The following is a 24,943-nucleotide window of genomic DNA, read 5'->3' on the forward strand; positions in this document are numbered from 1 at the left end:
TTACCATATCAGACAATGATGCGCTTCCACAAACCTGGGAAGAGGGGTAAAATGGTAATAAGTTCACGTTTGCTTCATCTTGACCGTTCGCATGTAAGGCTGACCACCATCCCACCACGGCATGTCGGATACACAATCCACCGACTTTCAACAAGGCACAATTTTTGAAGCTGAGATTTCATAGTGTTGTTAGAGGGCGAAAGATCTTGCTGTTGTATTCCACGGACGATGTAGTGTCCTGACGAATACCACACTTTCGATCCGATCCGATGCGATTCACTAGATAGTCGTTGGACATAACCTCACGCATCGCTCACCACGACCCTCACCCAATGCAGTAGATGCGCCGGCATCCGGTACACTGGGTGCCGATGTGTCGTCTGACTGACTTTCTGTCCAGTGGCACTGTTACCGGGGTTGTCACGATACAGAATCTGCAGGTTGACCGAAAGAACGAACCAGAGGGCTTTGTGACGCGCTTGTACGACGTCTCTTTTGGGCTTTTCATTTAATAAGACCTATCGTTTGCTACGAGGTATGTGCTACGGAGCATCCATTGCGCAGCTTACTCAACCAAGTTACCTCAATGGGCCCACCGTTCAAACAAGTTCAGTATGACAGAAAGCCTCTCCACTGTCCAACCAACAGGATTTTGTGCGTAAAGCTACTGCAATTCGAGGATACCCATGCTTTTAGCGTGTGCGCTGCTTATACGCTCGTGATATCATGTATAAATCATGGCTTGAACCCCAAAACAAAGATTCTCATATTTAGCACTGTTGTCAGATAACGATACTTTCAATATATATCTAGCACCGCACCTTTTGCTATCTGGAATGGACTCCCTGGACCATGATCAGAGCCTAAATAATGAGACTAGTGCTGCTCTCGAGCAGTCAGCATTCAACATCAGACATCAAGACCTAGACGTGCTCGTCGTCGGCGCTGGCTTTGCGGGAATATACCAGCTGAGGAATCTTCGCGATTTGGGTTACAAGGTACTCTTGGTAGACAACGGCTCTGACTATGGTGGGACCTGGTTCTGGAATCGGTACGTAAAATCGAATTGCTGCGAGTCCCTGTCCTCACATTGATTTTCACTGGCAGCTATCCCGGTATCCGCGTAGATTCCGCGGCTCCGCAGTATCAGTACTCTGACCCTGACCTATTGAAGGACTGGGAATATTCCCAGCGATTTCCCGGGGGCCCAGAAATCCGAAAGTATCTCGCATACGTGGCAAACAAGTGGGACTTGCGCAAAGACACAGATTTCGATACCTATATTGGGTCTGCAACATGGGATAGTCGGACGGCAAGCTGGTATGCTACTGCGAGAAGCGGCAAAGCGTACAGAGCGAAGTTTTTGGTACTGTGTACTGGCTGCTTGGTCGATAAATTCGTTCCGAAATGGAAGGGCGTCGGGGAATACAAAGGTACATGTGACCGCCAATCAGAATGTCAGTCAGTCGCTAATACTCTAGAAGGAACTTTATTCCACTCATCCTCTTGGCCTCGTGAGAAGCTAGACCTCGGAGGCAAGAAGGTGGCGGTAATCGGCACCGGAGCTACTGCAGTGCAGATAATCCAAGAGCTGAGCACTGTTGCCGGCCAACTTACTGTGTTCCAGCGCACGCCTAATACTGCGCTTCCTATGCGTCAGGTCGATTACGATGACCAGAACAAGCCATTCTCTCTTGAAGAGGTCGAGACCTCGCTAGCAGCACGGACGAAGTCGTTCGCCGGCTTCGACTATAACTTCTTACCCCGAAAATGCTTCGACGACACGCCGGAGCAACGTGCCGAGGTGTACGAGAAGCTCTGGCAGGAAGGTGATTTCAAATACTGGCTTGCTACGTATAGCGATACCTTGTTTGCGCAGGAAGCGAACCGAGAGTGTTACAACTTCTGGCGCGACAAGACGCGCGCTAAAATCAATGGTGTGTACAGATGATGATGAACTCCAAATAGTAGACTAATCTTTTACTTGGTTTTCAGACCCAAAAGTCGCCGATCTTCTTGCGCCCATGGATCCAGTGTACTCGTTTGGGACAAAGCGCATCCCGCTCGAACAAGGCTATTTCGAGGTATTCAACGAGCCTAATGTCAGGCTCGTGGATCTCAGAGCTACATCCATCGAAGAATTTACCGAGAAGGGCATCAGAACGAGCGCTGAGGAGTTGGAATTCGATGTCATCATTGTTGCTACAGGTTTTGATGCTTTGACCGGCACACTCACGCGCATCAACATCAACGGCAAAGACGGTACGCTGTTGAAAGACCACTGGAAAGACGGTGTCAAAACATATTTGGGCATGACTTCGCATGGCTACCCCAACCTCTTCTTCCAGTATGGTCCACAGGCGCCCACTGTGTTCTGCAATGGCCCCACTTGCGCTGAAGTGCAGGGCAACTGGGTCATTGGTACGATCAATCACTGCCGTGATCATGGAATCAAGATGATCGAGGCAACGGAAGCCTCAGAAAAACAGTGGAAAGACAAGGTGGTTCGCCTAGCGGAGGCTAGTCTCTTGCCCGCGACAAACTCGTGGTACTATGGCGATAACATACCAGGCAAGGTGCGTGAGCCTCTCTTGTATCTTGGAGGCCTGCCTTCGTATTATGAGGATCTGAATGTGGTCCGTGATAATGGGTTTGAGGGATTTGTGCTCGATGATGGAACGAAGTCGTCTAAGCTGTAAAGGTGACATCTGGGATCTCATGGCATCCGTCGCGCTTCTAGGCCCACCGAGGCGGTTGAAAGGAGAGAGGCAGCCTCTTGTGAAGAAGGCATTTGCCCGATCTCCCATGGGCAGTGCCTCTGCTAGGTTCTAGGCCTCCGATGGTTCACTTTAGCTTATTTCTGGCTTTCAATCCATTATGGGAGGAACACGAGGTTTTGTCGTAATGATTCACTCTTTTCCACGACAATGTTTCCACGACTCTGGTCTCAGATCCACTTGGAGGTGTTGTACCTCTCCTTTTGGTGACATATTGGTAATATCTCAGTAACCTCTCCCGGTGAGATGGGATGACGCTGAAGCTGAGCGGGTAGGTACTGGTAGCGGTTTCTAAACCCTTTGACACTGAATATCCTGTGCTCATATTGCCTTCTTCGCTTTTCTTCCGGTCTGCTCATCGATCGGATTCTTTTGTCAGTTGAGCCCCGTCGTTGGTTGCCAACTTGCTACATGCTCCTCATCGTTCGTTGCCCGCTATATCCCTAAGCCCTAGCCGGCGACACCAATTCAAACAAGCGCACACATCTTCTCCTTTTCCCGCAGTCCACGAATATCAGTGCTCGTATTCAAGATGGTCGCGTTGTCCATACAGCCACAAGCCTAGGTGAATCATGAACCTTGGCGATGATTCATTAGCATATGTCGGACAACCCTCTCAACGCAAAAACTCCCCGCTTGCACGCTTCGGCGCGACAGTCGGTCCTGCTTTACCGCGCCGCAATCCCTCATCTTGGCCTCCCGCATGTCGGTCCCTTTATTATCCTTGGCAATGCGCATCCCACCAAATCAGAACGGCTGTACCGCGATAAGGGACGTCGCTAAAGCCAGCCAAGGGATTCTTCTCCGCGCGGGGAAAGAATGTCTGGGGTATTATGGGGATTGTCTACCGGTATGGTGGTGCGACCTGTTCATTTTCGTTCAAGAACATCGAAGAAGGCTTGGAGTGAACGCAAGCATCCTTGTGACAGCGCAACTGGAACGAAATATATATATGCTGTCGATCATCCCCGGGTTCTGGACCTGTACCTTCCCCATCTTTCGTCCTAATCTGCTTGCAGTAAGGCATCATGGTTACCAACGAAAAAGCATTTGTGGAGACGCGAGACACACATGTTGAACATGTGTCTCGAAACTCGACCCACGATAGTGTTGCTGCGGAAGTACGGGGTGGTGACTTGAGCGAGCTACCATCGAATTATTACTGGAATTGGAGGTTTATAGGATCTTTAATCGCTGTGGTGTTCATGGCCCAGGGATTGTATCTCGGTACATGTCAACTCTGACTGGTATTAATGCCATTGCTGACCTTTCGTCCAGGTTATGTACTACCCGCCAATACGATCACTATCATCAATGCCGACTTGGGACCAGACCCTAATTATGCTCTCATACCCGTCGTCAAGACACTCTGCGGTGGTGTGGGGCTCATCATGGTTGGACGTCTTAGCGATATCTTCGGTCGACGGTGGTTTATGATCAGCGGAGGGGTTCTAGCCATAATCGGATCCCTGATTAACGCAACAGCAAAAGATATCAATACTATTCTAGGAGGTACCGTCTTCATCGGGCTCGCAGGGGCAGTCCAAGTGTCTTTCAGGTACGTCGTCTCCAGCTCAACGGCGCTAAAGCTGACCCTCTACAGTTTTGTTCTGATGGAGCTTGTTGCCAATAAGCACAGAGCCGTCCTGACTGGCTTCCTCTTCTTGACAACCTGTCCACTCGCGGCTTTCGGTCCACTGATCGCCCGTGCTCTTGCTGCATACACTGCACTCGGATGGCGATGGAACTACTACCTCAACCTCATCACGAATGTTATCTCAGTCATACTCTTCTACGTCTGCTACTATCCACCGAGCCACAGGCAATTGCATGAGGGACGAAGCATGCGACAGGACCTGAGAGACCTTGATTGGGGAGGTATCGTATTGTACTCTGGTGGACTGACAAGTTTCATCCTGGCTCTTTCATGGGGTGGTGGATTGTATCCTTGGGCTTCCTATCACGTCTTGGTTCCCCTTATCCTGGGCTTCTTTATCCTGGTCGCTTTTGCGTTTTATGGTACGTCTATCATGAATTTGAGGCTGCTTTGCTGGCTAACAATAAACAGAGATCTACATGCCGCTGAAGTATCCGTTGATCCCGATGAATCTGTTTTTGAACGGCCCCTTCATGGCGCTAGTGGGAGTCGCATCTGTGGCAAGCGTACGTTGATTTGGTAGACATCGTCTCGTGATTACATACTGACCCCTGCAGATGTTTTACTACAGCTTGACAGTCATTTGGCCTCAAATGGTCACGGCGTTGTATGAATCGGATTCGATCATGATTGGACTGGTTTCAGGTACTCTGGGCGGCTGTAAGTGTGGCAATCCGTACCAGCTCACCAATTATTGATTTCCCTAGCCATCGCATTCGGACAGGTCTTCGGTGGTGGTTCCATCAAGCTCGGCTGGGGTCACTGGCAACTTCGTGCCTCGTCTCTTGCGATGTGCGGCTTCATCGGGGCCATGGCAGCAACTAATGCTTCCACACGCGGCCTAGCGATAACCATGTGTGCTCTCGGAGCCTTCGCGGTCGGTATCGTAGAAGTCGTTGGCATCGTCGCCGTGCCTTTTACGGTTGCACCAGAAGACCTAGGCCTCGCTAGTGGTCTTCTAGGCTCAGTACGCTCGACTTTGGGCTCGGTAGCCACAGCCATCTTTTCAAGCATTCTCACCACACAGAAAGCAAAGGAGATCCCACCTCGACTTACTTCTCTCGCGTCTCAAGATGGCCTTGCGCCTGCATCTGTCAAGGCCTTGGTCAAAGCTGGACTTTCGGGTGCTGCTGCGACAGTTGCGAAGATTCCCGGTATCTCAGCAGAGAGACTACCGGCATACATTACCGCCATCCGCGATGGCAATGCTAAGAGCTACCATATGGTTTTCTACTCGAGCCTGGCATTTGGAGGGATTGCAGTTATCTGCGCGTTCTGCTGCTCAGAGTTCAATAGCCACTTCACGAATCGCGTCGACCGCAAGTTGCAGCATCCCAAGAAGCAAGGGACTGAAAAGGATGTGTAAAACACGGGCATCGGATTGGAATTAACATATTCGATAGGCAGCAATAATATACCAACAACGCCTGACCAACAAGCGCGTTAATTTTTCTCAAGGAATGACTCCACCGCTGAAGACTTTTCACTGATCATTTCCCAACAGTCCTGGAGCCTGGACCACAACAGTTCTTCCAGTCGCGCTTGAAGGTTTGTTTGAAGGGACTCGTTCCGTGATGGTACACTGCGAGAATCAGACCGCACGCGGCCTATTCGCCCAGTCAACGAAGCAAGACAGATGCAGCGATCTAGACGCGTGTGGCCTTGTGATGCTGGGTCTCTCTGTGCCCTGCATTCCCCGCTCGCTCAAGCACTTTTAGTGGGTGCGCCACAAAGCCTCCGCAAGCGACTCAATCACCAGCAGGGCTCATCCTCCACGTCATTGCGCACATGAACGGCACGAGGCAGAACATCCAGCCGTCTTGTCTGCAATGGGATCGTAAATCTCCTCTTTCTCATGCCATGCCTGGCTTCCTACCTTTCCATCCCAATTGAGAGCCCAACATAACGCCGCCTTTGCTTTTTGACATCGCTCAGGGAAGAGTGGAGCCTTTCATACGCGAACGACCCCGCAATGAAAGCTGAGACCAATCACGTCGAGGCGTCTGGCCTGTCAACTCCTCCACCAACACCGCCCGCCTCAGCGACCCTGTCGAAGGCTCAGGCACTGAGCAATGTGTACTCGCTTGCAACGGCCTTCGCGACTTGCGTCGAAGCCTTCAATTTAATCCATCCGCACAAAGATAGCGACCAGGCGCAAAAGGTTGCCCTCACCAAGCTCGGCATCCAGCAAGGGCGCCTCCTCATTTTTGGCGATGCAGTCGGTATCTGTGCGCCTCCAGCGACCATCGCGCGGCACATGGTGCCATCGCGTCCTGGACTGACGAACCCCGATCCTACCTTACCCGTCAACTTCGGCATCAGAGATACAAGGCTCGACGACGAAGATGTGCGGAACAAGGTTACGCGCGCGCTGGAAGAAATCTACGGACGACCTGCGCATCTATCGCGCGACCAGCTAATGGAGCGATACGGGCTGAAGCAGCCGAAACGCTTCAGTGCGATCGAACACCCATCGCTAGATACCAACCGCCTCGAAGCGTTCCGTGAGAAGTACGCGCTTCTCAACGACCTCATGCAACAATCTGGCATTCGTCCCCAGAACGCAAATAGAAAGGGGAGCATGGCGATGAATCACTGGACCATCAAAGATGTTGTGCGCTTCGATGCGTTCGTCAACACCGTGCGAATCGAGGTCGATGGCTTGATTGCGCTGATGGGAGTCAAAGAACAAGTGGACAGGGGCATGAGGACCGACATCAAAGCTATGGCGTGGCATCCCGATTTGCAGTCTATGATTGTTCGTCAGGACTGGGAAAAGCTGAGGCTGATTCGGGAGGCGGTGACGGGAGATTATCCGGAGTACGTGGAGGTTGCGGACAAGGCATTGCAGTACCTCGTCGAAGAGCTGCGCGGTACAAAGATACAGATGCTCAAGATGGCGCAGATGGGACAGGCGTCGGTAGGCATACGCCAAGTAAGCGACGAGAAGGGCGGTGCAAAAGCAAGCGTACAACCACCCAAGGCTGGGGCGCAAAAGGAAAAGCGACCAGGCTTCTGGTCAAGGATTTCTGGGTACAAATCCAGCAAGACCAAGCAGCGCTCCCAAAGCATAGTTTCTGCGCCGGAGGAAACCGACCCGCAGCGTTCCCTTTCCGACTCAGGCGCGCCCCGCACCTCGGAAGACGCGAACACGCTCACTACCGTACGCTCCAAATCCCTCTCAGCAGTGCCAGATGACCAGACGCCTTTCGACCTCAACGCCAGACTTGCGGATCTATCAGTGCAGATTGAGCAGGAAGGTCATAACGAAGACGTACAAGCACCAACGTCGGAGACTACATTCCACGACGTGCCCGGCGCGGAAAAGACCCACGTCAATGTACAGGCCACGCTCACGCAGATCCCCACGAGAAGTACCGCTGATATCGACGATGTAGACCCATTGAATACTACTAACAGCAATGGGTATAACCTCTATCATGCGGATACGGCGAATTCGCTCATCGATAGACATGATATGTTCAGAGGTGTCGGACGGATGGATACGAGGGATATCAGGGACAAGAGTCACGATGCGGCGGGGTGGTAGGTTTGTAATGGGAGGTAGATACACATGGGGGTGCTATTATTTCGTTGGAGGTTTTGTGTTCTCGATACCAGGTTGCGCATTCAGTGGTTTTTGTCTGTCATCTAATTTTCTCTAGTCGGCATGCAGGGTAGGTGGTGCAGGGCGGGTGAAGTTACATAATGAGCGAGCGTAATCCATCTTGAACACGATGCTTCTGTCTTCCAAATGGTATATCGAAGCTATGTTACATGAGTACCCTTAATCTCTTACTCAACTTTTGAACACCTTCAAGTTTGCTCCGCCTTGCCGTAGGCATACCATGCTTATATGCCGACCAAGAGCTTGGTCTGAACGCCTGATTCTCATGAGACCTCGTACGGATCTACGAAGTAGTGGCCTGTTTCGGCGAGAACCTAAACAGGAGTCCAGGCGCCATACCAAAAAAGTACGGCAAGCTGATTACAAACAACCGCATAGCGAAAAGTAGTAGAACCATACAAAACAAAGATAGCAAGGCCACAAGAAACATAAGGTATGCAGCAATCATCTCGTCACCCCGCATACGGCATCCCGCTTGGTGAGAAATCCTCATGCGAGCAGTGTATTCTGCACAACAAAGGTAGCAGAACTGGCACCTACATTTCGAACCTGATCTATCGTAAGTCTTTGGACCATCCTGACAGAGCTCCAATGTACTTACAAATCATGCGATTGCACCCAGCGCGCTTCTCGATGTGCACTTTACACTTGGGGCATTGCTTGGTCAGGCGGTTGATCGCTTGCTCGCTGGCGATATCCTCCTTCGACTTCCGGTGAAGCTTCTGATACTGGGCGCAAGTCTGCCCGTGGTGGGAGCGAACATTGCACGCAACGCACATACGAAAACCGCACTTGCCGCAGGTGAGAACATTGCTGTATGTGCCGTCGTGGATTTGACCGAAGTTGCACTTTGGGTTTAGACACCATCGGAAGTCCGGCTCTTTGCTCAGGACTTTGAGTGTTTCGTGATGGCCGATTCTGCTGCTGTGTTAGTTTGATTTAAGAGTAATTTTGCATTAACCGACCTGTCCATGAGTGTCGTGGGAAGTTTGCCTTGCACGTCCGAGGAGGTGAGTTCGCGTCGGCAGAGATCGCTAGGGCATCGCAGGTCGTTGAGTGGGCTCTCCAGCAAGGTGGCAATCCAAGATTCCATACACTCCAGGCATGTGTCGGCAGCGTGGTCGCATCTGTCAAACGAGGGGAATGAATAGACGGGTTGCTCCAGTGCACAGGTACCGCACTCCCGCTTGGCTCCTGTCCCGGCCATGACAAGTCTGCGCACCTCTGGTAAACCCGTGGTCGCAAGGCAGGAAATCCCGATTTTTGGCACGTAGGTTTATACGCAATTGTGATTGTATCAAGTTGAGTTTGATTGTGCTTGACAGCCGTGCGGAAGGTGGGCTTATGTAGGCAGCCGTGAGACGTCTCAGGAGCACGTGTCGCAGTGAAAGACAGTGTATTATGCTCGCACGCACAAATATTTGACCCATAGGCCCAATTAGGACGCCCTGGGCAAGTTGAAATTCCTCATTCTTGGATCGCGCTTTGGAATCTGTCAGCCTGTTCTAAGTGCCACGGTCCCTGGCAGCACGAAAACGCTCAACTACGGCGTCTTCGAATTGTTTCACTCATATGAATGTTGCTGGTGTGAGCGCGGTAAACAGGTCATTCGGCCACGACTAGGATGGTAACATTACTGGCAGAGACGGCAACTTTCCCCTAACAACTGTAGTACCGCGCAAAGCGTCTTTCCAGTAAGAAGGACATCGTCCACGACCACCACTGATGCGGCTTTGGGGATTGCATCTCGCTTTATTTCTACTCGCTGCTCATTACGATTTTCCGTGGCCTTCTTATCACGGTCCTCGGTGGCTCAAGATGAAATATACGACGGGGTCTTAACAACACAAAGAGTTGTTGGGAGGTCTTTGATGTGTTTGCTGCTCCCACATATCAGGACCACGAGGAACCACCGTACTCGTACCATCGGTATAGTACATCAGAACGTTCCAGAGGGCTATAAAAATCTTGAGAATCTCCCAGTAATGACTTTCATCCTTCCATCAATGTGCGCATGTGCCGAACCCTCATACTTCTCCAATGCAACGGTGAAGTCGTTAACCTTAGCGTCAGCCACATTTGTCTCGACATCTTCGTAATCGGTCAATGCATTGGAGGGGCTGTATATATACACCCGTCGCACTTTGTAGCGTTGCCCACATCATCGTTATGCGACTTGTACTAGTTGTCTAGACTATCAGGTAGAAGACCTAGGGCCATCGAGGCGGTCCAGAAGACGGAAAAAGCGTAGAGGAAAGGCGCAGCGATCAGGCATTGAGGAAATGGAAGACCAGCACTAACAAAGGCCACGGCACGAGGGATGTGGAAGACGCCTGGGCACGAATCGAAGATCGTGATGTGCGGGGGGAAGGCGTTTCTCATCTTTGGGGCCTGCCATAGCAGCAAATTGCTCGTATAAGTTCGCGATACTGGAGGAGGCGCCATTGGAGAATACGTGAATGAGAAGAGGTGGCGAAGAAGACAACACTGGTGTCTGGAACGCATCGCGAACGACGGAAGCAGCGGCTTTCATGGCAGGACCGATCCGCGATGGACGAACAATGCAGTCCATAGTGCTCCTAGGGAAAATTATCTGAACAGCAGGATACAGGACCTAATATTTGGCTGTGTACTTGGCGATGTGGACATCTTTGCCGTCAGTCCAACTGGAGATGACGATAAGTCGCGGTTGGTGGTCGGCACTTGTGCTTGAGGACTCTGATGGTCGGTAGAAGAAGACGAGCGGATCAAGCTTCTCCATGAAGAAGGAGGGCTTTTTCGCAGGTATTGGTGCTGGCGAAGTGGCCGATATGGCGCTGTGAAGATGAATGAGCAGAGGGAAAGAAGTTGAAAGATTCAATTGATGGACAAACGACAAACGTTAAAGCTGCGAAAGAAGAAGACAGATCTGGCGCGAGCGCGATTAATTAGTGCCTGTTTACTCGTATTATCACAGAGGCACGGCACGCTGGCGCCTTGGATCTGTTTCCCTAGCCGCATTTGTGCTTAACCCCATCTTAGCGCGATGAACATGCTTTCAGGCAGCAATTGCTTTAACACGGAGTGATTGCGCCGCAATTGGACAGCGAAAACAGTGACAAAGCTTCTTGCGCTGAGCTCTCCTCCCCCTTTGACCTGGGTCACTACAACGCCTCGTATCAATTTCACAGTCTGACGAAGACTAGGAGTTCCTCAAACTTCATTCCGGTCTCCACACAAGCTGAGACACACCCAAAGTTGACGAGCATGAATGTCTTTGCACGATGGCGACCGCTTGCAGCCACCAAAGCTGAAGCTGAAGAAATCGATCGCCGGACGGATTCCGACTCTCGCTCTTTGACTTCTGTGTCCATCAAGCGTAAAGCATCAGCTGCGGACCGTCCTTGGACGAGTCCAGCAGCATTCCACACCATCTTCGACCCGGACGATGACAATGACAAGTTATACACCGATGTCGTAGCACCTAGCGTCCCAAGAGTTTTACAAGGTGAAAATTGCAGCTTCTTCGCATATGGACATTCTGGCAGTGGCAAGACGCATACAGTCATCGGATATGACTTTCAAGAAAGTAAAAATCTTGGACTATGCCTCCGCGCAGCCAAACAGCTCTTCGACACATTGAACAGTCAGAAGGGCTGCCAAGAACTGGGCATCGGACTCAGTCTCTTCGAGTTGCGCAGGAAAACAGGTTTCGATTTGCTCAATAATCGAACTCAATGCTATGTCAGGGAGGGTCCCGATGGAAAAGTCCACATTCGAGGGGACACCGAGTTGATGGAAGGGGGCAAGGTTAGAGTCCGTCCTATTGTCCAACAACCGTGCTGGAACTTTGAGTCTTTTCAACAGAAGCTCGTCAAAGCCCTTGAGCAGCGTGCTACGGGTTCTTCCAGCGTCCATGATCAAAGCTCTAGAACTCACGCATTTCTGCAATTGGAGATTGTGAATCAGTCTTTAATGGACACGCGACATGCATTGTTTGATCGACAGTCCGAACTGGTTCCTGTGGGTAAGCTTGCAACAGACGTCATGATGGAAGAGGATTTAAAGAGCGTCATTCGCGGACTAGACGGAGCATGGGTACTTAATCGCGATTACCAGAAGGACCAAACACGTATCGACACTATCGAAGCAGAAAAAGCCAGGTGTGAGGCTCGAGTTTCAGCTGCAGAAGAAGAGATCGAAGCTATCATCAAATCGAGGTCCACCCCATGTCTAGGAGCGAAGATGGTGTTTGTGGATCTCGCCGGCGCAGAGTACTACGAGGCGGACGGATTTCGATCGCAGGCATCAAAGCAGACTCTACAGGAGCGTCAAGAAGGCCGGCAGATCAACAGTGATCTGCTGGCGCTGAAAGAGGTTATGAGAGCTTGGTCACAAAGCCGGAAGAGAATCCCTTTTCGATCGTCGACTCTAACAATGGTACTCCGAGAGCATTTCATGAGCACGGGTAAGGGAAACTCTACTATCATTGTTACCCTCTCACCCGCAGCGGAGCACTTTGCAGCGACGCTCAATTCTCTCAAGTATGCAAGTCTGGTTGGAGCCGTAAAGACCTGAAATCTGCTCGGAACTCCCCCAGACCTGTAACGACACTCCGAACTCACTACTATTCCCCTTCCCTACCAAATTTACATTATTTAAGTAGTGTAGATAAACTCTAAAGCTCCTATGGATCTGATTTGCTGCTTCTCACTCATTACGGTATATTTCCATACTAACAAAAGCCTCATCCTTGCCTTATTCACTCTCGACAGAACGCCATCTCAAGTGTATGCTGGGAAATTTGAAGATGGCGGTGTCGATGGAGCTCCGCAACTTGAAGAGGCACGACCCAAAACGAACCAGCCACCGCGCCTGAAGCCGATGCGCTTATAGCATCCCGACCAGTCTACGTACACAAAGTGGTCCGGCTTGAATTCGGATGTGTTGTAAAGATAGCAGTCGCGAAGATCTGTATTTCAGTCTTTCGAAATTGAGCGTATCGCCTTATTGATAAGCCACAAGCTTGTAAGACTCTAGTGCAGAAGTGCGCAAGTAGTGGAGAGCGCAGGCTGGGAATAAGTGTCGCGACAGGAACCGTGTGGAGAACTGGACATAGCGGGTGACGGTCGAGAAGTTACCTCTGAACAGGGCCAATATGACTCTAGCTGGTAAAGTGCTACAGCTCCACGTACCAGCAGGCGTGGCCAACGAGACTAGTGCGACTAGGTAAAGCGCCGAGACCATGCACAAGCACCTGGACAGCATCGTCGACGGTCAGCCATCTTGTCCACGTAGCACTTGTGCATGACCGGGATAATTATAGTCTGCTTAGACATCTGTCGTTCCGCAACCTCAACAGTGACGTGGATCTCTCGCAAGGTGTCTTTGAGATGGTCGCAAATTAGATCAGGTGATTGCTGGATCCTTAAGAAAATTAGGTGTCGTCAGGCTCGGAGACACGTTACAAATGGATGCGGAGGGCTTTGTCGATAGATTCCCTTGGGCTTCCGATAGAGGGGACGCGGTAAATCACTTTTCCCTCGGTCATTCAGCACTTATAGATGCATCAACTGTGCCTGTGATCGTTGTAGCCTTCCATATGAGGCGATATGCATACGCTCCTAGATACACGTTTTTGGTCAAAGAAGAGACTAGACAAACATATGACAAGAATGGGGCTGGAACACCATTCTTGCGTTCGAGAGGTTTGGATTAAGGACAGCATCGTCAAGTGTCCGAGAATCAAGGGCACTCCGCCCGTGAAGCTTCGTCTCGCTATGGACCTCTTGTTAACTGAGACGACTGTTGGTCCTTGATGTGACCCATAGACTGATATGGAGAAGAGAAAGCGAAGCTTAGACATATTTCATGGACACTTCTTGAGTGCGAATTGTACACGACAACGTATGGTACCTGCTTTCCACTATAGAATATATCTCCAAACCACATCTTCCATACCTACTCTAGGAGCCACATTAACCCTGACTTTACGTAAAGGAGGTGGAATTTCCCTGGCCATATTGCTTGCATCTTGCCCAGGTTCATTCCATCTTCCTCCGACTGGCTCCATATCTGCCTGCATAGCCAGCATAGCTACTAGGGAAGCTATCTCGGCAATTGCAAATGGCTTTCCAGGGCAGAGGTTGGCCCCGCCTCCAAACCCACGGAAGGCAACTGCGGGGATCCTGTTTCCCGGGAGAAATCGATCAGGAACGAAATTCTCTGCGTCTGTACCCCAAACAGCCGTGTTGTAGTGCAAACCTTCATGCGCTAGGATGAGTGTCGAGTCTTTCTCAAGATGATACTTGCAGTCATCACCCGAAAGAGTAACATCTTCCAGAATCATGCGAGGGCCGGTGCCCCGAGCTCGGAATCGCAGAGTCTCTTGGATAACAGCTTGTAGATAGTGGTTATCTTTCACCCCGCGCAGATCAAGGGTGAGCATTTGGATTTCTTGGGATGCATTCTGCTTAGCGGTAACAAACGACCCGAGCTCTTTACGAACGCGGGCTAAAAGACCTGCGTCGGAGAAGAGGTGCCAGACGACCCAGAATGCTGTTGGTGCCGATTTTCCATTCAACGCAATTCCAAACACGCACTCGGCCCGCGCGCAATCCTGTACGCTCATCCCACTTTGCGTGAGTATATTGTACCGTGCTTTGGCGAGCTGAGACGCATATTGGAGGCCTTCAGACTCATAGAACTGCTTGATGGCGCGGAAAACGGCTTCTCGACCCGCGACTGCCTTCGGTGCCAGGATCCTCGGTAGGATGCCGGGAAGAGCGACGAACAGTGCCCCGTCTGTGAAATTCCTGGTAACTTGTAAGAAAGGGTCATTTTGAACGTGACGGTAGCCTTACCAGAAGCCTTCTACAATGGCGGGATCACGAAAGGGATTACGAGCGCCATATACTGCATCGGTTGTCGCTAACATGACCTCTCGCTTTATCCATGCATCCAGATCGGTCGGGCCACTCTTCTCTTGCACGAGTGTGTGGATACCTTCATCCAAGGTCTTGAGGGCCACTTGGCTCATCCTTTCGAGGTCCCCTTGAGAAGACACGGCCGCCTTGACACCCTTTAAACAATCGATCAGAGGACAATCATCGGTTGACTCTGGTCGCACTCCTCGGAAGCAGCCGTCGCTGCCTGCTTTGGAAAGTCCACCCAGCATCGCCGTGAAGTGCGCCTCAAAGTACCAGAATGAGAGTGACTTTGGTTGGCGCTGGAGAGAATAGAGCAGCTCCGGCGACTTAGACACGTACACGTTGGCGCCGAACATGGTGAGCGAAATGATGGGGAGGTTCCATTTTTGGCTGCTCAGCGCTGTAAGAAGCCGGTTGCTTTGCTCGGCTGATCTGTCTTACCTGATTCTAGTGTAGTAGTGGTTGCGCCAAATCAGGAGACCGATGATGTGCCCGATAAAAGGAACCGGTATCGTTGCGGGCACCTGTTTTGGCTGGCGAGGATCGCGGGGCTTCTTCGACCACATGTAGAGGAAGAGAAGGCACGCAAAGATGGCTACTGCGCCGTATAGGCTCGGGTTGGAAGAAGTGAGTGTCATGGCCACGAATGCGCCTAGTTTGGTGTCGTGTAAGTGGGATAACCTTGGGACAATGAAAAAGTCGGCCTCTCGGTGTCAGGGCGCGTCGCTTGTCTGCTCGCGGTGTAGAGATGCCGCCATGCAGCTGGCGTAGAAGAGCTGACGGGAAAGGGGCTAGACAGTGATGATGCGGCGCGGCTCGTAATCAATGTCGTACCACGGTGCTGGGTCGGCGGTTAATCAGCGGCTTCGCTTGAAGCCGCTGAGCCAGATCTCGTAACGTACGTGCTAATTACGATGCCAAAGAAGGCACCATGGAGCGCAGAGCAGCTGGCGCGCGGCCGTGATGGCGTATTTCCCGTGCTAGAACACCAACTACTAGCTCAGAACCATCGAGGGAATCATAAGCGGGCTCACCTTTGTTCTTGAAGAGTTAGCAAAAGGAGACCTGCGAATCTTTGCGTCGCCAACGAGACATTGACAACATGCGTTTGGAGAAGAGGTTACTCTTGCCGAATGCTCTGGAGCATTTCATGGTTAGTCATGTTGAACTAGTGCAAATTTAGGTTGTTAATCAGCAACCGTGGAGCTGGAATGAGGGCAGGGTGTATTTGCGATCAATACTCTGGTAACTGGAGAGCGGGCAGAGTGGATTTGCGATTAACGCTCTGGGGATAGATTACCAAAGAAGAAATCTTCTATCAAATTTCCAAAGCCTCTTCTCCTCACAAAACCAGCCACATTCTACGCTTACATTCCTTCTGTCCCTATCGACAGAGAAAGTTATCTCGTTAATCAAGGTATTGAGACCCACGATGCGCCTCGATGCTTCAGACTGCCAGCTATAGCGCCAGTCCTCGGGCACTCTCTGGACAGCCAGCTGAGGGGCGACTACGTTGTCCAAGCTAGTGTGAGATGCCTTCCCACACGAGGAGCAAGTATTCTCAGCTGAACTCCCAGCCTCTTCAAGCATAAGGGCATGCTCGGCAACGACCGCCATAGCCAGGCCGTCCCAGACACCCTCTCTACCCACGGACTGAAGCAAAGAAAGCGCATGGCGACGGAGCGACGTATCGCGACACTTGATGACTGAATAGTAGACTGCTTCGATGGTGCTTGTTTCTAAGGAGAGTTGACGCGTCGCGGGTCGCCCGGCCTTGCGATTTTGCAGGACAATGGCCGCATACCTCATAATCGCTCGAAACGAATTCATGCATACTTTGTCGTCGAAGATGCATTCATTGCTCGAGAGCGCAGTATGTACTTTCAGAAGTGTGAGATGGTAAGTCAACAACAGGTTTGCATTCTCCGGCCTCGTCTCTGCGTTGTCAGTCTTGCCGAAGGTGTTATACCACACAAGCAGCTGGGCTATCAAACACAGCTGAGCCTCGTGTAATGCCGATGGTGTCGGATCGTGATATTTGGACTTGTAAGCTTCGTTTCGTATCCAACGGAGGGCCCGAGCGACAGTGCAGTATAGCCGAGTCGACAGACTGTCGGGTAGAGAACGATAAGGTTGCAAGGCGACGGAGAAGAGCTGATCACTCGCATTTTCTGATGCCACATACTGATCTGGAGGAAAAAAAGACATCAGCTGCGAGTCAAGAAAAGCCAAGAATCCGATCAAGTCCTGGAGATATCCGTCTAGGAATGGACGCATGGAAGTGACACCGATGGGCAAGTGGTCATTTCGCGACCTCGAGGCCTCTAAAGGAGTCTGGATGGCCGGAATGCACGTGTAGCTCTTCGCTAGGAATCCTTGAACAAGAGATATGCCGCTGTTGAGGTGCCTAATCGCAGTCTTGATGTCGCCAAATAACATCTCGATTGCGATGAAGATAGCACATGCTACCAGAACCTCCTCTTCGGTGTCCACTCTATCGCCAGTGTCGCTCTCAACATTATCGATCAAAACCGAAACTCGTTTTGCCGATAGGTAGTATTGGCGCCACCCTTCTTGTTCGCGATATGAGTTGTGGCTAGTAGGGAAAGAGAACCATTCATGAAGCTCGGACAAAGCAGCTACGGCATTTTGGATGGCAGGAGAGCGAACAGAGATCCTAAGGACGTATGATTGCCAACTTTGGATGTGGGGTAGTCCCTCTAAGGTAGGTGATGAGTGGTGCAGGAAGTAGTCGAAGGCGCGTCTGAGTGAAGCTGGGACTGGACAAATTCTGGGGAATCTCTCGAGACGAAGCGGGTCATCTGTTCGGATCTCATCGACTTTCGGCTGTTCGAGTTCGCCAGAGCTCGGAGACGGGCACAAAACTAAGACCTCACTGTTCGGTGACCTAGACTGACGGATCGGAATCTGAGCGCGTTCAGTATGTACATAGGTTCCATCTGCTGACGCGCTTGCTGGTTGCGTGTAGCCGTCGCAACGTCTGCCAGTCGAAGTACACTTATTGCAATCTGGCTTCCCCTCGTCGCACTTGACCCGCCTGATCCTGCGTTCCGTTAGCACTTGCCACGTCCAGAGCGTAAAATCAGACTAACTTGCACGTTGCGCATCCAGTCTTTGCCTTCGGCGCCTTCTTTCGCTGCCTCTTCTTGCCCCTTATCAGATCGTCCGCGTTTGCCTGGATAACCCCAGTTTGTGACAAGCGACGCATAGCGCTCATGTCATTTCCTCGATGAACATGTAGATGTTTCGACTATGAGACTATGTCAAATGCTATGTTCTGATTACATGCTACATTCTGCCAATGTAGGAATATAAAGGATGGCATGCACAACAGGGCTGTGGGGGTTCCTATCGGCCCGAGTCAGGTACCGTATTCCGCGTGTTCAGTTTGCAGATCCCTGAAGTGTCGCACCGCTCGTCTTGCTCTTTTAATACACTTCAGACGCGAGCTTGGCTTTCGACCACCACATAGTTGTCGTGCAATTCAAATAAGGTTGCGCATCTAAAGTAGGCAGACGCTATCGGCTTGTTGTCGGACCCGAGTAACAAGAAGGACAGAGGCCGCTTGCCGCGATCAGAAGTCCAAGGTGATGCATTCGAGGGGAAATCTGGACCTAATACCTAAAATGGATGTCCCAGGCTGCGCTACGAGCGACCCAATTAGACACCGCCAAGAAGCAAGCTCACATGGCTTTAGCTCCGGTGCTAACGCGGCACAGCACTGCCACAATCTTGCATGTCAGGTAGGTTGTACGAAGTGGCCAATCAGCGTGGGCTTACTCCATCACATCGACCTACCGTCATGTCTCCATTGCAAATTTACAGCGTATTGTCAAGATGCCATACGAGCAAGCGAATCAAAGGCAATTGCTATGTCTGGCTGGGTGTCTCAGCATGCTCGAGTCCAGGATCCACAACGGATATCGGAAGAAATCTTACACCTTCAGTCAATAGAAAAGTGTGAATACCAAGATGTACTAAGTCAGCGAGTTTGATACACTATCACTTCCTGGAAATGGGATGTGAGAAAGCAGCTCGACCGAAATACGGCCACAGTGAATGGCTGTGCTACTTAAGAGCAGTTCCGGCCTCCAAATGCTTTGTTAAAGCCTTGCACTCTTGATCGCTTTCATTAAGCTTTGCTTATCTTATCACTTCCTCACTCCAGCCCATCCAGTTTGCAATACGCAACACGCGATATGGACTATGCCAATTTCGATCCTGAGGCGCTGGCGGCGCTTGTTGATAGGATGACCAAGACCCGTACCGCGCATGGGGTCCTCATGGTTTTTGCAGTGGTACTCTGGTTCCCACTGGGCGTGTTCCTTCTCCGACTTCTCAGATATCAGAACACAGTCCGCTGGCATGCGATATGGCAGAGCATTGGCCTTGTCCTTTTAGTTGTCGGCTTTGGTCTCGCCAGTTGGCTGAGCAAAAAAGCAGGGGTAAGTTATTTTCATTTGCATAACTATGCTCTTTCCCGCAAAGCAAACCAACGATTAACAGCATAACTGCAGCGCTCACAGGAGGGTCATGTATTACTCGGAACCATAATAACGGTGCTTTTCATTTGCATGCCAGTCTTTGGTTGGCTCCACCATCGGCAGTGGGCAGCCACGCAAAAGAAAAGCTACAAGCGGCACATACATGTCTGGGGAGGCCGCGGACTACTCTTGCTTGCGTTCATCAATGCTGTTACTGGCTTGAGATTGTCCAAAGTTCGAAATTCAGCATACATAGCGTACGGCGTAGTTGCTGGGCTGGCTGGGCTTGCGTATGCTGGTGTATGGATCATGAAAACGTTGCAGGCAAGACAACCGGTGGAAGGGACAGAGCTGGAAGAAACACATCCTGAAGGAGGCAAATAAGACTGGGACAAATGAAAGGATGGTACTGGGGAGAGAGCGCGATACCATCACATGCAGTCATCGCGCAGTCGACACAGATGTTCGTCATTAGCAAACCATGATTCCCAAGCTGTTAAACGCGGTGTCTCAACACGCCAGGGCTCGTACAGCAAAAAAATGTAGCTTTGGTTATACTTCGTGGCTTGATGGACCTGTTCGAGCATGTAACCTTATGAAAACATCAATATCCGTGGTATCGAAAACCCTGCTTTGATCCAGCTACATGAAGGAATGTCAGAATCTAAGCCAGAGGCTCCGTTCAGAGACATTCGTAGGGTTAGGGTCAGCATCAATCAAACTTCAACGCACAGCCAAGGCAGGAACCCTTGTCAGTCCTCGTAATGAATGAGTCAACTTTATCCGAATGGTCACGCATCTCATAGCCACTCAACAGCAACGTTCCTTGTCAGTCAGGCACGTTGTTCTCATTCAAATGTATCAAGTGAAGGTTCTTTATTTATAAATGACTCAGGGCGAACCTGTCCTTGTTCTGATGGCTATGCGAGGATTACATGGACTAGCTCAATTGCCACCAACACCGAGAACTGTACCGCGAACGTAGCGGATTGACAGAGTGACTCTTGTCTTTATTGGCCGCGAACAGAGCTAATAGAGCTAAGACCTCTACAGTACTCGGCAAAGACGACCTGCATGGTCTTCCTCCCATTCATCACTCCCTACGCATGTCGGGCAGTAGAAAACGCTCTTTGGGTCGCGACTATTCTTGATCTGCAACAGCCGACCATAGTTGGATCCGTAGAAGTTCGTCTTGTAATCCGGGTCTTCCCGATTGGCCTCATTCATGTATGTACCTGTATTAGGAGCGAGTGCTGTCATTGCCGCAGCTTTGACCGTCGAGACTTCGTGTTTGATGGTGGAAATCAGCGAATCGTCAGCATCTACTGGCCAGGATCGTTGCGAGAGCTGCAGGCAGTACGATGTTCGCCAAGCTGGGTGAACGGCGGTGTAAGGATCGTCGGCATTTTTCCAGATCTGTCCACCAGACATGCACATACTGCCGTGAACCGTAGTATCATCTGGCGCCCCTGCTAAGACGTCAAGCATCTTCCGGAGGGCTGTACCATTCTTCAAAGCCTTTCCGTCGAGGAACCTGGAGGCGATCGCCCCGACAGGAAATCCTGGATCGTCGCCTCCAGAAACGTTGTCGAACAGTGTCCAGAAATCTGTGTACGATCTCCAACGGTGTGTGACATTCACTCCCAAAGCTGAGAGCTTTTCCAGCACTGGAACGAATGAGGCCTGTGCCTCGGCGACCGTTCTGTTCAGCGCGTAGGCCCGGTGAGAGTAACCTGAAGGGGCACTTCCCACAAGCGATGAATTGGCCTGGCTCCAAAAGCCGGACACTGTGAAACCCTCGTCCAGGAGATTCGGTGCGGCAGAATATAGCACTGCGACGGCGTCGAGAAATACGGACCTGTTATTTGGCGAATAACCAAAAGAGAGGTCCATCTGCGCAGCAGTAGTCATGGGATGAGCCTTGAAGGTTGCCGACAGCACGACGCCATAGGTGCTTGGACCACCGCCACGTATGGCAGTGTATATGTCGGTATTCTGACACGCATTCGCGATAATGATGGATCCATCCGCTAACGCAACTTCGGCCTCTAGAAGTTGATCGGCTCCGATGCCGTGTTGTTGAGCAGCCGGTCCATAACCTCCTCCTTGCAACCAGCCACCGATGGTTCCAATTGATGGTGCGCCTCCGCCAACTACTATTAAGTTATTAGCCCTCGCCACGGCATACACGTCTGACCATTGATAGCCTCCACCGATCCTTATGGCTCTTCCCGTCCAGTTACAGGTCTTGCAGCCTGAGACGGATTCGAATCCTTTCTGAACCTCGATACCGGTACGATAGTACCTCATCCAGATCTCCAGGCTCCCAAATCCAGAAGATCGCCGAAGGAAGTCGTGTCCAGTAGTTTTGACAACCAGTCGGATGTTATTCTCTGCAGCAAACTTGATTCCCGCTGCGACGTGCTCAGGACGTGTCGCGTTGACAGCGTACACTGGGTTATTTCCAAGAGTGCAGCTTTGTCCAGCCACAGCCGGTGGGGTGATTGGAGGGCAAGTCAGATCACCACTATCTTGGCAAAACCCTGCAGGCTGCTCTGCCTGCCACGCACACTTTTTCCACTGCGAATTGACAGTAGAACATGTGTTGTTGTTGAAAAAAGGGCCTGGATAGCATGAAATGGCTACTGGTTGGACTGCAAGCAGTTGGCCAGAGATGGAGTTGTTCAGGCTACCCCAGGCTGAGACAGAAGGCCAGCATCTCTCGGTTGGAATCTTAGGTAGCCGGTAAGCCAACAGCCGATCGACAATACATCCCTGCACTTACAAATTTGCAGGCTGCGCTGTTGGAAGCACACCCGAGAGAAGAGAGGATCGCGGTTGTGAAGATGAGGATCTTTAAGCTTGGCATGGTTCTATGATGGTGAGTTATGGATACAGCTTGCAGGTGCAGACACCTGCACTTATATCTTGTTCTAAAGATCGTCGCTCGAAAGGAAGAGTGCCAAAGCACACAAACCTAGCCCGCTGAGATCCATCCGCTCGCATCCGACCGTTTAACTATCTTTAACCGCTTTTAAGGATCTGTTCAATAGTGTGCTGTGTCGAACCTCGTCACCGCAATCTAGTCACATTAGTCATGGTAGACTGCTATCGTGTAGTCCCATTCTCACGTCGCAATAGGACCCTTCGTATAGCATCGGACCAATACATAGAGCTTAGCCTCGATTTTTACACTTTTCTCGCACGGTCTTATTCCTACAATTATTCTCGCAATTATTCCTACAATTATTCTCCCAATTATTCTTGCAATTATTCTCGCAATTATTCTCGTAATTATTCTCGCAATTATTCTCGTAATTATTCTCGTAATTATTATCGCTCTCGCTCTCGCTCTTAGACTATTGTAAGTAAAGAGTTCCTTCTTACTAGATTATATAATCTAAGAAGACTAATTACTTAATATACTATTTCTCTACTTAATAGATTCTATTTTCTCTCGCTTTAATTTCTACTCGAGAAACCATGTAAGCTATTATTCCTCTACATAAGGGCAACTAGAAGAGCTATACTAGGAATATAGTATATAATTTATTATAGAATAATACCAACGCTATTTAGGTTATATTCTATACGTAATCTATTTTTTTAGTGTAACTAATTTATTCTAGGTATTATTAACGAGCCTCTTCTAGTAATTCTTTAGTTTAGATACACTAATAAGTCGTTTACGTATTTAAATAAATACTATAATGGTTTATTATTAGTAATATATAAAAAGATAGCCACGCTTCTAGTTATATTTAGTAATATATTCTTAGGTAAGATATTACCACTAAGTCCCTATTACTTTTAATTACCTAGAATTAAGCTATTAAATCTAGAAAGGGTAGCTAGTCCTAATTAGGTTAAGATTAGTTCTTAGGTAAGACTTACTAAGGGAAGGAGGAAGGGGTTCTTATTAATATAAAAGTATCTTATAAAGTATAATAAGTTAATAAGGGAGGCCTAAGTAAATCTAAATAATAGATTAAAATTTAGGTTAAATATAAGTATAAAGGTTTATCCTTATATTTCTATATAGGGATTTTACTTAGTTACTTAGGGGCCTTAAATAACTAAGTAGGTTACGTAATAGCTTTTAGCTACTTAGGTATTTAGGAACCCTAAATAGCTAAATAAGTTATATAACTATTATTTAAGTAACTTAGCATATCTTTATCTTATTATAACCCTAGTTATTATATCTTCTATCTTTATAAGCGCCTAAACTTCCCTACTATTATCTAGTTTATAATATTATCCCTTTTCTTTTTATTCTTTGCCCTAAAGAATTATACCTACTAACTATTATTCTATAAAGTATTATTATAACCTTATTTTTACTATTAAAAACTATAGTATTATTATAGTATTAAAATATTCTTTCTACTAGTTATACGCCCGTGTTTATAAGGTTTATATTAGTTTAGGGAAGTGTAGTAAGTATTAGAAGTAAGGTTTAAAGTATAATATTACTATTACTTAGAATAAGTTCTTATAATTAGTTACTAAGAAGAAGAAGTTAGAAGCGTAATTAGATAAAGTATAAAAGAAGTAGAATACTACTTTTAAAGCTATATATATAGCTTAAGTAAAAGAAAATTAGTTAAAAAATAGTTATTATAGAATAAGAAGTGTACTAGTAAAGTTATTATAGTAGAAAGTATAGTACTAGTAGAGTTAAATAAAGATTCTATTTAGCCTACTTAGCCTACTAGTTCTACGGAGCTTTACCCCTCTATTTAGTTAGTAATAAATAATCTTTCTTCTAATTTCTAGAAAAATATTCCTCCTATCTCTAGTAGCTAGGTATATCTTTATACCCTTTATTATATAATAGGGTTCTTATTACGGCTGCTACGCCGTAATGGAATTATAGAACTTACATTAATAATAGTAGCGACTAATTAGATTATATTAGAGAAGAATATAATTATAGGTTAGATACTAAGCATAATATAGATATATAAGAAAGTTACGTAATTAGATCTATAGATCTATAGATGCTAAGAATATAGAGCTATAGAGCCAGAATCTATAGATCTATAAGAATCTATAAATAGAGCCTATAGAGCTATTATTAGATAGTAGTATATAGAGATAATGGATTACTACTAGGTAAGCCTTTATTATTAATCTACGATATAGTTACCTGCATCTAGTTTCCTTATAGAAGATTACTATTAAGCTTTTAGTAATATACTCTTATAGTAGTAATTAATTAACGTTTATACTACATATAATCTATATAACCCTATACGCTACTCATCTCTTATAAGAAACCCTAATAGGGCCATGGCTAGTAATAGAGTCCTAGAGGCCCTATTACATAGCTCTTTAGCTATTATATTCTTTAGGTATAGAATTAATTTAACGTAGCTTATAAATTAATATATAATTACTAAAATACTATTATATAAAGTTTTTATAGTTAGGTTAATTAAGTCTAGTATTTCTATAATAAAGTC

General features: G+C 48.8%; 6 protein-coding genes across 6 annotated transcripts; 5 read left to right on the plus strand and 1 right to left on the minus strand.

Moving 5' to 3' along the window:
* Positions 1–1,455: 1,455 nt before the first annotated feature.
* N0V89_012637 (uncharacterized protein) lies at positions 1,456–1,951 on the plus strand (the record flags this gene model as incomplete). The annotated part of the gene is made up of 2 exons (XM_056221357.1): positions 1,456–1,461; positions 1,580–1,951. The coding sequence occupies 2 exons, from the start codon at positions 1,456–1,458 to the stop codon at positions 1,949–1,951; spliced, it is 378 nt and encodes a 125-aa protein (XP_056065344.1).
* A 73-nt stretch (positions 1,952–2,024) lies between these two features.
* N0V89_012638 (uncharacterized protein) lies at positions 2,025–2,699 on the plus strand (the record flags this gene model as incomplete). Its single annotated transcript, XM_056221358.1, has 2 exons — positions 2,025–2,033; positions 2,055–2,699. 2 exons carry the CDS (start codon positions 2,025–2,027, stop codon positions 2,697–2,699), a joined length of 654 nt encoding a protein of 217 aa, XP_056065345.1.
* A 2,208-nt stretch (positions 2,700–4,907) lies between these two features.
* On the plus strand, positions 4,908–5,800 carry N0V89_012639 (uncharacterized protein; the record flags this gene model as incomplete). The annotated part of the gene is made up of 2 exons (XM_056221359.1): positions 4,908–4,916; positions 5,159–5,800. 2 exons carry the CDS (start codon positions 4,908–4,910, stop codon positions 5,798–5,800), a joined length of 651 nt encoding a protein of 216 aa, XP_056065346.1.
* Positions 5,801–6,406: 606 nt separating this feature from the next.
* On the plus strand, positions 6,407–7,984 carry N0V89_012640 (uncharacterized protein; the record flags this gene model as incomplete). Its single annotated transcript, XM_056221360.1, has 1 exon — positions 6,407–7,984. One exon carries the CDS (start codon positions 6,407–6,409, stop codon positions 7,982–7,984), a length of 1,578 nt encoding a protein of 525 aa, XP_056065347.1.
* A 3,324-nt stretch (positions 7,985–11,308) lies between these two features.
* N0V89_012641 (uncharacterized protein) lies at positions 11,309–12,619 on the plus strand (the record flags this gene model as incomplete). Its single annotated transcript, XM_056221361.1, has 1 exon — positions 11,309–12,619. The coding sequence occupies one exon, from the start codon at positions 11,309–11,311 to the stop codon at positions 12,617–12,619; it is 1,311 nt and encodes a 436-aa protein (XP_056065348.1).
* A 7,903-nt stretch (positions 12,620–20,522) lies between these two features.
* N0V89_012642 (uncharacterized protein) lies at positions 20,523–21,780 on the minus strand (the record flags this gene model as incomplete). The annotated part of the gene is made up of 1 exon (XM_056221362.1): positions 20,523–21,780. A coding segment is annotated over one exon (1,258 nt), but the record flags the coding sequence as incomplete, so codon positions are not given.
* Positions 21,781–24,943: the final 3,163 nt, after the last annotated feature.

Source organism: Didymosphaeria variabile, assembly GCF_027946475.1.
Source record: "Didymosphaeria variabile strain IMI 356815 chromosome Unknown scaffold_10, whole genome shotgun sequence".
In the NCBI taxonomy this organism is placed as follows: domain Eukaryota; kingdom Fungi; phylum Ascomycota; class Dothideomycetes; order Pleosporales; family Didymosphaeriaceae; genus Didymosphaeria; species Didymosphaeria variabile.